At 41.7% G+C, this 12,853-nt stretch overlaps 1 protein-coding gene across 4 annotated transcripts in view; it reads left to right on the forward strand.

Moving 5' to 3' along the window:
• The window catches only part of Dock4 (dedicator of cytokinesis 4), a 409,351-nt gene that overhangs the window by 283,311 nt on the left and 113,187 nt on the right, over nucleotides 1-12,853 (forward strand). For all 4 annotated transcript variants that reach the window (XM_028872268.2, XM_028872271.2, XM_028872270.2 and 1 more), the window contains exon 23: nucleotides 5,377-5,569. In XM_028872268.2, the coding sequence (XP_028728101.1) occupies nucleotides 5,377-5,569 (193 nt within the window). The remainder of the gene's footprint in view (nucleotides 1-5,376; nucleotides 5,570-12,853) is intronic.

A 12,853-nucleotide genomic window follows, 5' to 3' on the forward strand; every position in this document is an offset into this window, starting at 1 on the left:
GGATCTCTGCCTTCGGAATGCTAGGATTAAAGGTGTCTGTGCCACCATTTTCTGGCTTCTATATCTAGTGGCTGTTCTGTTCTCTGACCCCAGATAAGTTTATTAGGGTGCACAACATATTTGGTAACACAATATCACCACAATGCTTCCCTTTACCAGAACACACACCCTCAACTAGGGGACTGAATTTCACTAGAGCCAATCTGTCCTAGTTCTTTTCCTTCAGCCTCACACTTCTTTTTATCTATCAACTTGGGAATCATTCTTTGGACTCTGCTGAATTCCATGTTGCTTTCTTTTATCTTACTGTAATCTTCCTGGGACTAATGGTCTAAGGCCAATGCCAAGTCCATGCTGCCAAATCTGATGACTGGCAGTAGCCTAACATGTGTGTGCTTGGGATGCACATCTGCACCAATATGTTGTTGGCTGTTTTCTTTTGAGACAGTGTCATTGACCTAGTCTGGCCTCCACCTCTCAAGGGCCGGGATCTCAGATAGGCACCAGCATGCCTGGCTCTGATTTTCTTTTTGTATTTGTTTTTAGACCTTTATTTTTGTGTTTTCAGTTCAGGATCCATCTACATTTGGAATAGCATCACCTTTAATGCATTCCAAAAGACAATTCTTGGTATGTCTTGCTATAATTTCTCAATTCTTCTTGTATATTTTTAATTCTGATGGCTTGCTTAAAACCTGTCAAATGGAGAAGCAGCCTCCCACCATCCCCTGGAAACTTAAACGCTTTGAGAGCTAGAGCTTAAAATGGAAGATGAGACCAAACTGGGTCTTCCAGTGTTGATGTAGTTTGGAGTCATGTGGCATGTGGAAGGCCTCCCATACAGTGTCCCAGGACCAGAAGTCACAGTCCTCTGATTACAGCACTGTGCTTTTCCTGACTGTTCGGGCAGCTAGTCTTGTCATTTTCTTCCTTACAGATATGGACTTATCTTCCATCTGGGCCAGCATGTAACACAGGCTCTTTTAAATGTCATTCTGTACTCTAGAGTTAACAGTACAATCAGTATCAGAGAACTTGCCAGAGACCTCAAAAGCAAAGATCTACCTTGCCAGACCTGACTTGCAGCAGTTAATAATTTAAGAAGAATAATCCAGTAGGCTCACCACATATTCCTTAGAGTTCTCAGAATTTACTACTGCTACAAAAGTCTTTGTGATTAGGGTTTCACCCTGAAACATCTCTTAGCCGTTTTTAATCGCAGAGACCAGGTACCTTAAATTGCTATGGTTCTGCAGGGGGCAGCAGCCTTGCTATTTCTACAACATTCTGAGTTTCATTGCTCTTGGTTTTCAGAGTTCTGTTCCACAGTCAAGCTTTAAAGACTACTTTGACTGTTATTCTTTAAGTATATCAAGTTTCTGAATGTGCTAATGATCCTACTCACATCATTCTCTACTTTGTATGCTGTTTATTTATATATGTTGCTGTGATGGTTTTATTTTTAGTTTGATGCAAAGTCAGAGTTAATGTAAGATGATGAGAGATTGGTTTCCTTTAATAAACAGAAGTAGCACTGGTTCCCCCAATATTTTGGTAGTAAGGTTAATAACACGTTTCTTCCCATACCAAGTTCACTGTTGACCCTACACTGCTCTTCAAAAAAGTAGGATGGCAGTAATTTGGGTGATGTGGCATGTTAATTTTCTGTTGACACTGACATACCTTAGCTTGATGACTTTAAACAGAATTTATTTATTGGGTTCCAGTTTTCTTGGTCAGGAGTCTACATAGGCTTGGTTGATTTTTTTTTTTTTTTTTAAGAGTTGCCCAAATTCAAAATCAGGACTTGATTGCTTCCTGAAGCCTTTGGAAAAGAATAGGAACTTTTATGCTATTGGCAGAAATTTGAAAGCCGCCAGTGAAGGCTGGAGGGAAGGGAGGTGCTCTGTCTTCTGGAGGCCACTCTGAACGTTTTTCACATATGGTTGCTTCAAATCCAGCAGTCATATGCTGTGCTGTTTCTATGCTCAGAATCTCTCTAGGACTCCTGCAACTAAATAAAACAACAACAACAATAAATGCCAAAAAAAAAAAATAGACAACAAAAAAACCCTAAAGGTTTGTGATTAGGTCAGGCCCACCTGTATTATCTGTATATTTAAGAGTCAGATGAGTAGCATCCTTCATTTTTTTCTGTAGAATCCTTTTTGCAATGTAACATAATGTAATTGCAAAGCTACCAGGAACAAAGGGCATGGTCAGTCATCTTAGAATTGAATCTACCTCATCCAGGGCCAAGGATCCCACTGCCCCAAGTTTCTAGACTGTGTTAAAAGAAGAAACTTACTTTACTGGCTTGACTTTATGGGAGTCTTTCCCATGTGAGTTACAACACAAGGCACACACTGATTTGCTGGAGGCAAAGGCACCTTCTCAGCACTCATCAAGTAGGCCAAGGGATTGCTACCCAATGGGTCTGCTCATTAGTGGGCCAAGGGATTGCTACCCAATGGGTCTGGTCATCAGTGGTCCAAGGGATTGCTACCCAATGGGTCTGGTCATCAGTGGGCCAAGGGATTGCTACCCAATGGGTCTGCTTATCTTAGGCCTGGTAGGAAGATTCATTTATTCCTCCTAGCCAAAGCCCAAATTGACTTTCCTGGATAGCCCTCCCTTGGACAGTCAGTACCTAGAACCAAGTCATCTGGTGTTGCCCTGGATCTCTATTTCCCATTCTGTGCACTGACTCCTGCCCCAGAATCTCCTGGAAAAGAAGATGAAGGACAGAAGGAGTAAAGGCCTGAGACCTTACTGCAAATTCCTTGTAATTATTTTTCTCTATTTGTCTCAGGGTATAGGAAGGTCAAAACCAAATTGTACTTTTATTTTTATTTTCAATAATAGCTTTTAGCTTGTCCCATTGCAGCTGGCTTCCTGCCCTTATCATAAAGTCCTTTTGATTTATGCTTTTTAGTGGTCATATTATAAAGGTTCCTTACATTTCAGGCACATTCAGACCCTTTTTTGAAATAAAGAAGTATAATAAAGAATTCAGGAATATATTAAGGGATAACTGAGGAAGATAATTTGACTTTCATAATTAGAAAGATAGACTCATTGATTTTTTTATTTTGTTTTTATTGATTTTACTCCATTTTTGTGACTCAGTTCTTTGCAGAGTATAAACTGAAGATTGTATGGTCTTTAGCAGAGAATACCAAGTTATTTATTTTAAGAATATTCAAGCCAATGAATAGTTTTTGAGAAGTAAGCATGACATTTTTATTTAGAAAGAGAAATAAATCACAATAAAATACACTTGAGAATAAGAGGGGAGTGGCTGACGCCCAGTTGGGAAGGCTGCTTGTCAGGCTTGTGCAAGCCAAGCTGGGTTCTGCCCCAGGACCAGTAAGAACGGGTGTAGTGGCAAACACCTGCCATCCCAGCACTTAGACGTGGAGGCAGGGGGATCAGAGGAATTCAAGGTCATTTTTGGCTACATAATAAGTTTGAGAATAGCCCAGCCTGCACGATGCCCTGCTTTTAAAAAAAATTTATTAGAAAGTTAAAATTGGGGTTGGGGATTTAGCTCAGTGGTAGAGTGCTTGCCTAGCAAGCGCAAGGCCCTGGGTTCAGTTCTCAGCTCTGGAAAAAAAAGTTAAAATTATTTTCAAAAAATATATTTTTATTAATTGCCAGATAGTGATATACACTATATGGTTTCTGTAAATGCATTCAGTCCTATATGTTAAATCTATAGTCTTTAAGAGTAAAGAATCCTGACTTTTATATCTTGTATAACTTTTATATCTTGTTGATAGCTTTAGCATTAAGAACAGAGTTTGGGCTCTTCTGGATACTTTGTACTGCACTGACTGAACACTAAACTTAAGAGGCTTGAATTTGGTTCCGTGTTTGTATCATGAGAACGTGTTTACTCCAGCATACAGTGACAGGCATCCTGGCACATTAGAATGCGTGGCCTCCCTCCTTGGGCAGACGTAAGGTTGCTTGATGGCTCCATTGCCTCCCGTCTCTGGGCTTTGCACTGGCTTCCCTGTGATGTCTGACCTTAACCCAGTTGGTTTGGGTTTTGTTTTTTTGTTTGTTTGTTTGTTTGTTTTGTTTTTTCTTTAGGTTATGCCTCTTGGCATTTGATGATCACATTGATTTTTTTTTCCTCTAAAAAATGATAAATGGATTTGTTTTCATTAAAAATTGTTTGTGGTCTTTAAATACTTGGAGCAATGTGAGGAACTCTTCTAGTGTTTGTTTATTACAGCTGTGAAAAACTTCCAGGACAAAATGACTTCCCAAAGTCACAATGCTGATTAGAAGCAAGGCTACTGCATATAGCTAAATTCTCTTGTTCTGTCCAGGATTTCCTCCCAAATCACAAACCAAATGCCTCAGGGAGATGGTGTATCTGGCTTCTTAAAGGGAAATGAGATTTAAATGAGCAGTTCTGAAAATTTCTCCAAAAAGAAATGTAATCTCAGGGACCAGAGCTCCGGACTCAGCTGTGCATGCTCAACCATGCTGTATTTTACTGGTTCTGTGGGGGTAAACCAGTTATCTTGCTAATGTCGGTGATTTTCCAAAAGGTCTCCAGTCTTTATTGTGTTCTCCCTAAAACCTTTCCTACTCTGTCACCTCTTTTGTTTTGGTTTAAATTTTTGCCTGTTAGCTTTAAGAGCTGATGCTCATTTTCTTTCTCCTTAAGATGCCATGATAGAGCGAGACTTCATGGTGATAGGGCAAAACCGGGTGCTAGGGAAGTCCCAGGAATCCGCAAGAATGACCCCAGCTTAGGCTACTAGCAATAGTGGAGAGAGTGCCTGAACTGGCCTACCCCAGTAATCAGATCAGTGAAGACCCTAACTGTCATCATAGAGCCTTCATCCAGTAACTGATGGAAGCAGATGCAGAGACCCACAGCCAAACACCAGGCGGAGCTCCAGGAGTCCAGTCGAAGAGAGGGAAGGGGGATTCTATGAGCAAGGGCATCAAGATCATGATGGGGAAACCTACAGAGACAACCAAACCAAGCTAGGGAACTCATGAAATTTAGATCAACAGCTGTGGAGCCTGCATGGGACTGGGCTGGGCCCTCTGCATCGTGAGACAGTTGTGTAACTTGATCTGCTTAAGGGGCACCCTGGCAGTAGGATCAGAATCCATCCCTGGTGTATGAGATGGCTTTTTGGAGCCCACTACCTCTGGTGGGACACCTTGCATAGCCTTGATGCAGGGGGAGGGGCTTGGACCTGCCCCTACTGAATGCATGTATGTAAAATGAATAAAAAATTTCTTAATAAAAAAAAAGAATATTGTGACAATTGTTAAACTTGGTGACATGTTACTTTTGTTTTGTTTTGCATCTATAAGTCATTTAAACTCCCTATTTGTTTTAAGGCTGTGTTCCTGAGCTCCTTCCCAGCTGTGTACTCAGAACTGTTGAAACTCTTTGATGTCAGGGAAGTGGCCAACTTGGTACAGGACACTCTGGGCAGCCTGCCAACCATCATGCATGTGGATGATTCCCTACAGGCAATTAAGCTTCAGTGCATTGGCAAAACCGTGGAGAGCCAGCTCTACACCAACCCAGGTATGGTGGTGATTCTCTAGAGTAAAACACTGTGTCTAGAAAGCCTTTCTTCATATCTTGTAGCCAATGGTCAAAGAAGCAATTAAAAATGAAAAGTACTTTCCCAAAAGCATGATAATTTGGACAAGAAATGTAGGTATCAGTTAGATATAAAAGTGTGGCTAACAAAATGTCATCTCTAGACCGAATAGGCCAAGTGTAGTAGCTCACAACTGTAGTGCTAGCTACTTCGGAGGCTGAAGCGGGCGGATCCGGAAGTTGAGGAATAGCCTAAGCAAAGTGCACGTAGGGAGACCCAATGACAAAAGAAAGAGAAGGGAATGGGGAGGGCACTGAGTAAGTTATTGATTGTAATCACAGCTAGTGGTAGTGTGGGCGAGGCTCCCCTGCCCACCTGGTAGATTTCCTGTTATATAATCAAGAGGAAAAGCAACCTTTTCCTTCTGAGATTCCTATAGGGTACCTGATATGATCCTGTTTGTCTAGTTTTTGCAGTGTTCCCCATCACTTTGTGACTTAGTCACTGTTCTGTTGCTGTGAAGAGATACCACAATGTAGGCAACTCATTTACAAAAGGACATTTACTTGGGGTCTTGCTTACAGTTTCTTAGGGTTTTGGAGTCCGTGATCATCATGGTGGGAAGCATGGTGGGAGGCGGGCAGGCATGACTGGAGGTGAGAGCATACTCTTATGCTCAGTGCGTGAGTGAGACTGGGCCTGGTGTGGGCTTTTGACTCCTCAGAGTACACCCCCAGTGACACACCTCCTCCAACAGGGGCACATCTCCTAATCCTTCCCAAATAGTCCATCTGGGAACCAAACATTCAAATTGACGAGCCTCAAGGGCTATTCTCATCCACACCACTGTAGTTTGTGTTCTGGAAGTGCACAGAAGTTCTTTGTATTCTTGGTTTTTTATGCTATGCCAACACCAAGCGATCATTACCAGAAGGATTTTGCTATACCAGGTATCACTAAATTATGTTGCCTCTTGTTTGTTTGTTTTTTCCTGAAGAAATAATGAAGTGTTCATCTTATTTTAAAATTAACTTGAAGAAGTTTCCATCAGGTTCACCAAGTAAAAAGTTTTTAAGGTAGATTCTATCTGGAATCTATTTTTCTATTTTAATGTTATGCAAGTATACAATATCAAAGATACTGAAAAATACATCATTTTATCATAAAACATCTTAAGCATACAGATAAAAATAAAGCATATAAGTAAAATCATAAACAAATCTTAACATCAAGAATTTACTTTAGGTCTTTTATTAAGAAGTTCATCACTTTTATATTTTCTTAGCTGGGTACAGTGATGCACACCTTTAATCCCAAGACTCAGGAGGCAGAGGCAGGAGGATCTCTAAGTTCAAAGTCAGCCTGCTCTACAGAGCAAGTTCCAAGACAGCCAAGGCTGCACAAAGAAGCCCTATCTTGAGAGAGAGAGAGAGAGAGAGAGAGAGAGAGAGAGAGAGAGAGAGAGAGAGAGAGAGAAGAAAGGAAAAAAATGAAAGGAAAAAATTCATCGCTTTCATATTATATTTTCTTTATAGAAACTACCAGAATATCAGATTCTGGGTACTATTTTCTGGTCCTTTACTATAAGGACTGTGTGACTTCCCCCACAATTTCATTTCCTTTCATCTTTACACAGCATGGTGCTTGCCACTCTTTCAATTAATTTTTGAAATTTTTATGTTATTCCATGCTGAGATATAGCCTGAATCCATACATTTTACTTTTATATAATAATAATTTACTAGCTTAATATATCATCATTCATTTTATTCTCCTGTTGAAGAAGACTTGTTTTTAATGTCTTCTATTTTTCCTTTTGCTGAAATCAATAATGCTTCAATCAATGTAAAAGAAAGTTCCATCTTTTGATTTTCTCTTGATTAAAAGAAAAAAATCATATCATCCTAAAGCAATGGTTCTCAACCCGTAGATCGTGACCCCTTTGAGGTCAAATGACCCTTTCATAGGGATTGCATAAGCCCATCAGAAAACATAGATATTTACATTACCATTCATTACAGTAGCAAAATTACAAGTCATGAAGTAGCAACAAAATGATTTTATGGTTGGGGATCACCACACATGAGGAACTGTATTAAAGGGTTGCAGTTTTAGGAAGGCTGAGAACCACTGACCTTAGAGGAAAGATATTTCTTTCAGGTAGCTTCTAAACTCTGTTTCTTAGAACTGAAGGGTTGTGTTTCTGCAGCTGGGGACTCTTCTAGGGCTAGGAGCAGAGGTGTGGAATGAACAGGGGCCAACCAAGTCCCTAGTCCATTTCAGGCATCAGCTCTGTTTTCCCCAAACTAAGGAAGGTTGACTCCTGTCTCATAGGATTGTGATTTCTGCCATATGCTCATATACTGACCAGATGATTCTCCATTAGTTAAAGTCCTACACTAAAAGATCAGCTAAGGTCATCAAAATAGGTTTCCAATGGTAAAGAAATTATTTGAGAAGATTTTATTCATTCCACAGACCCAGTTCCTTTGGATTCCTGACCTTCAATGGACAAAACAGAAAAGGCAAGATCAGAGAGCTTTTTAGGAAAAGAAGCCAACACAATCCAGAAGTTAAGATAATCAGGTCTCTGTATAAGTGGGTGAGGATGTTTGCTAAGGTAACTCTGGAGATGTTCTGCAGGGTCTTTGCCAGGGCCCTCAAGCAGAGGTCCAGCGCCAGGATCAGGAAGTGGATAGTTGTGCCATATGGCATGGAGGAGGTAGAAGAGCTAGGAAGCCTGTGTGCCCTTGCTGTGGGAACACTCCCCTCGGAGGACTGTGGAGAAGCAGACACCACTCACAATCAGCATAATTGAAAAGGCTTCTCTCACTTCCCCAGTGACACCTGGCTTGACACTCACTGACTCGTCATTGAAGAAAACAAAGACTGTCCCATGTAAACGATAGGGTACAGCATACCCAGAAGAAGCCTGTCTTCACAGAGAAAAGTAGGAAGTGTCCCTGGGAGTCTTTCAAGATTGAAACAGCCTTGTTTAAATCACATGACACTCTCCATAGTAGGGAAACCTAGAGAGAGTTCTAAGTGACCATAGCCTTCAAACTCTCTCACTGTTAACTCAAGAGATAAGCAGGTAGGTCTGTGGTGTCCTCATGAATGAAAAAATATTAGAAGGAAAACCAAATGAATAATGTGAATGCCTGAGCTCACAAATGGAGTAAAATAATTAGGTGTGGTTAGAAGAGGGACAATATAAAATTGTAACTAAGGGCATGGTAGGGTAAGGAAAAAAAAAAAACACACAACACAAAAGGTCCCAGTAGTAGAGCACTCAACATAGCAGATAAAGAACACTTGACACACCAGTTGAGAACCACTACTTTGCAGGTTGAAAGGGCTGAGGCAAGGCACATCATATTAAATATACTACAGATAACATTAATTCCTCAATAACTGAAAGCTAAAAGTGGAAAAAAAAGCAATGCAAAAATAGGGTCTTGTACTGAGAACTAGAAATCACAATGTGATTCTTTCTTGATTAAACTATAACCCAGAAATGATGGTAACATGAGTGGAGATGAGCATGTCCTAAGCTATAATACTCAGCTAAAAACAATGGACCGAATCTTGACTTTCTCTTAATGACAACTCCACATCTCCCAACATAGAGTACCACCAAGGCAGATGCTATTTGTAATTTATCACTGAGGTTGATTTCTATGAGCAGAGACTTGGTTCATGATACAGAAGTAGGAAGAATCTGACAAAGTGGACAATCTTTCTAGGGGGCTAGTGTCAGCCATGGAAAGAAGGAGGTCCATAGCTGGCCCACATGTTAAGAAAATAAAATTTAATTTTGGAGAATTTGGCCCTAGCAGGGTAAGCCCACCAAGAGCACTAGAATGGTCTAGAAGTTGAAGTTTGCTAGAATCATATCCTGGGAATATTCTCCAGAGAAATCAAGTAGAGAAGGCTTGCATTTTAGAGCAGGCAGTTCTGGCAATGACTAGAAAGGAGTTGGTGAGTAGAGCGTGGGAGGAAGTGTGGAGGCTGGGAGTCAGGAGGGGGAGTTCAGGGAATGGTAGCGAGGTCTATACTGCAGATCAGAGTCTGCAGGAGCTGTGAGAGTCGGCCTTGACTTTGTCCCTGGACCAGAAAGGGGGAGGGGAGGGGGTGAGCTGTTTAATTCCTTAAATAAGTTTGTTTAGACACCGAGAAGCAAGTGCTGTGCTCCCCTGTGTCAGCCATGTCCTCCACTCTAGGTGACATGCTGTCGGTTCTCAGCTTGGAGAGACAAGCTGCCAGCCTACTTTCACCTAGAAACAGAATAATCTAATAGTTTATGGTGGGAATTCTGTACGCAAGTAATCAGAAGGAATTTCTTTTTATGGCTCCCCAGTTCCATCTGTAATTTTGTGGACTGGGGCAAGGCTGTAATAGAAAATAAGAAAGGACTGGAGCTGGGACAGTCAGCCAACAGTTAAGAGTGTTTACTAATCTCTAGAGAACCCAAGCTCAGTTACTCAGCTGCCAGTAACCACAGCCCCAGGGGATCCGATGACCTATTCTGGCCTCTAAGTACACCAGCACACACATAGCAGACACTCACACAAGCACAGAGACATACATGTAAATAAAAAGTAAACCTTGCCGGGCGGTGGTGGCGCACGCCTTTAATCCCAGCACTCGGGAGGCAGAGCCAGGCGGATCGCTGTGAGTTCGAGGCCAGCCTGGGCTACCAAGTGAGCTCCAGGAAAGGCGCAAAACTACGCAGAGAAACCCTGTCTTGAAAAACCAAAAAAAAAAAAAAAACAGTAAACCTTTTAAAAAGGAAAATTAAAAAATGAGAGGAAGATAGGATATAATGGTATTTTTAAAACATATATAGGGATTAATGGCATAAAATTAGGAAGGATATTTGATTAGGTTTCTCTGTTAATTTGGCAACTTCAAGAATAAAGATCTTACTATACTTAATGAGTGCCCAATAACACTTGCTTCTTAGACCTGCATTCATGTGTCAAAAAAGGATACAGGTCTTAGGGGTTGTTTTATTTTTTTAATGGTGATTTCTTGTTGGTTATGTACTATAAAAATACATTATAAAGACAATTATCCAGGAGAGAAATGAGAATAAAAATAAAAGAAAGGAGAAAAAAATTACTCAGGACCTCAGGACCACCGGTGTGCTGTCCCCTTTGCTCTGGAAACTTTGGTCCCACCCCAACCCTCCCCTATCAGCTTCCTTTTCCAGTCTTATCCCGGGGGAAGACTCAGAGCAAAGGCCTTCCACACACCCTCCACATCACAGAATCTTACTCAATCGTTTCCACAAGTTGTTCATACTCTGTTCTGAACGCTATCAAAGATTTACCACCACCACCACCACCACCACCACCACCACCACCACCACCCGGAATAATTTGTGGCTGCGCTTAGTAACCTGTGAGCTGTAACTTCATGTTGGGCTGCTCGGGATTCAGTCTCCACTTTGCTTTCTTGCCACAGTTCTGGAGTCTTTAGTACTGACCTGCGGTAGCCAGTGCATCACGGGGAGCAAAGTCTCTACATGTCACTCACTCTCATTTGCAGATTTCCAGTGGAGTGGAGACTGGGGCAGGATAAGCGTGGCAGCCGCTGCTGTGGTTCACATTGTGACAGAGTAGCCTCGTCCTGCTGTTGAAGCTCAGGGTGGGCACAGCGGATGCACTGATCTGTGATCAGGTGCCTCCTGCTCTCATCCCATGTGAGCTGTGTTCAGTGAAGACAGACATACCCAGCCCTATTTTCACTGCCTTAACATCTAACAGAACTTATCACAAAGCTCAGTCCTTTATCCAGTAAATATTTATACTGGCAAGAACCCCTATAGTATTTTTTAACTTTATAAGTTTAATGTATTGTATGTATTTATTTAATCTTTTATTTATTATTTGACAATTTCCTCTATATCCCATGTATCTTGATCATATCCAAACTAAATCCTCCTTTCTCTCCAAAATCACCCCCAGTACTTCCATGTTCCTATCCTCCCTCTTTGTTCCATTTTGTTTGATTTTTAAGACAGGGTTTCTCTGTGTAGCTTTGCGCCTTTCCTGGAACTCACTTTGTAGACCAGGCTGGCACTGAACTAGGAGATCCACCTGCCTCTGCATCCCCAGTGCTGGGATTGAAGACATAAACCACCACGAAGGGCTCATCTCTTCTTTGTTGAAACAGTCCACTGAATCCTGTTAGTGCTACATATGAGGAACCAACCAGAAGCTTACACCCCCAAACGTGACCCTCCCCTCCCCCAGCAGCCCCTACAGTTATTTATGAAATACTATCAGAAATACTGCAGCAGGTTAAACAGTCTCTGCCCTTGGTCTTCTTTTAATCTAGCACAACAGCAGATGTTGAACAAATGATTCTATGGTCAGATGTGGCAGAATTAAGGCTGAGGGGACTTTACAGGACATCATGTGACATCTGAGGGAGGCTTGAGGTCAATCCTACTCAAAGTCTCTCAGTATTCCATATATACTGATACAATATCAAGTTTATGTTTCAAGGTGAGATCTTACCCTGAGCTCCAAACCTCCATAAACAGCTCTTCTTTCCACCCCTGCACGTAGCCATCTCCCAGGCTCCTCCACTCACCTTTTCTACTATTGAAGTTACAGTGTCTTCTCTGTGAGTGGTCTACGCCTTACCTGCAGATAGCAAACACATCCAGCAGGAAAGCTCAGTCATGCGTGAAAGTTCCTCCTCACTTTTACCATTCATCTCCATGCATCATGTGGTTCCTGGATGCCCCATCATCTCCCCACACAGCCCATTCCTCTGCCTTGCTGCCACATCTGAGACCTTTCTCCCTTTGGTTTCCACATCTGCTTCCTCCTGTCTACTCTGTGGCCAGCACACAATGTTACTCCAATCCCGATCATACCCCACTTGATCATTTTGGGAGTACACATCAGAATTGGTCTTCTAGTCTAGTAACCTGGCCCTGCCTATCTGCTCTGCCCCATCTTCTCTCTGCGAGCCACTTTCTCCAACTCCTGAATTTCATCTTCATGTATTCTCCAGGGCACAGTTTAACTCTCCTCTTTGCAAAAATTTCCTTCTCGCCCTGATTATCTCATTACTGGGCTCATAGTTTATTGTGTTTTCCTTCTCGGGTCAGCAAGCACAAGTCTCGATATATAATTGAATATCCAGGTCAATGCCCATTCTCTCCCACCTCCACAGCAAGCTCCAGAGAGCAGGGTTTTCTAAGTATCTCAGAGGCAAATCTGTCTCTTGCTTCCATAATATCGTCT

Source organism: Peromyscus leucopus, chromosome 14 (assembly GCF_004664715.2).
Source record: "Peromyscus leucopus breed LL Stock chromosome 14, UCI_PerLeu_2.1, whole genome shotgun sequence".
Classification (NCBI taxonomy): Eukaryota; Metazoa; Chordata; class Mammalia; order Rodentia; family Cricetidae; genus Peromyscus; species Peromyscus leucopus.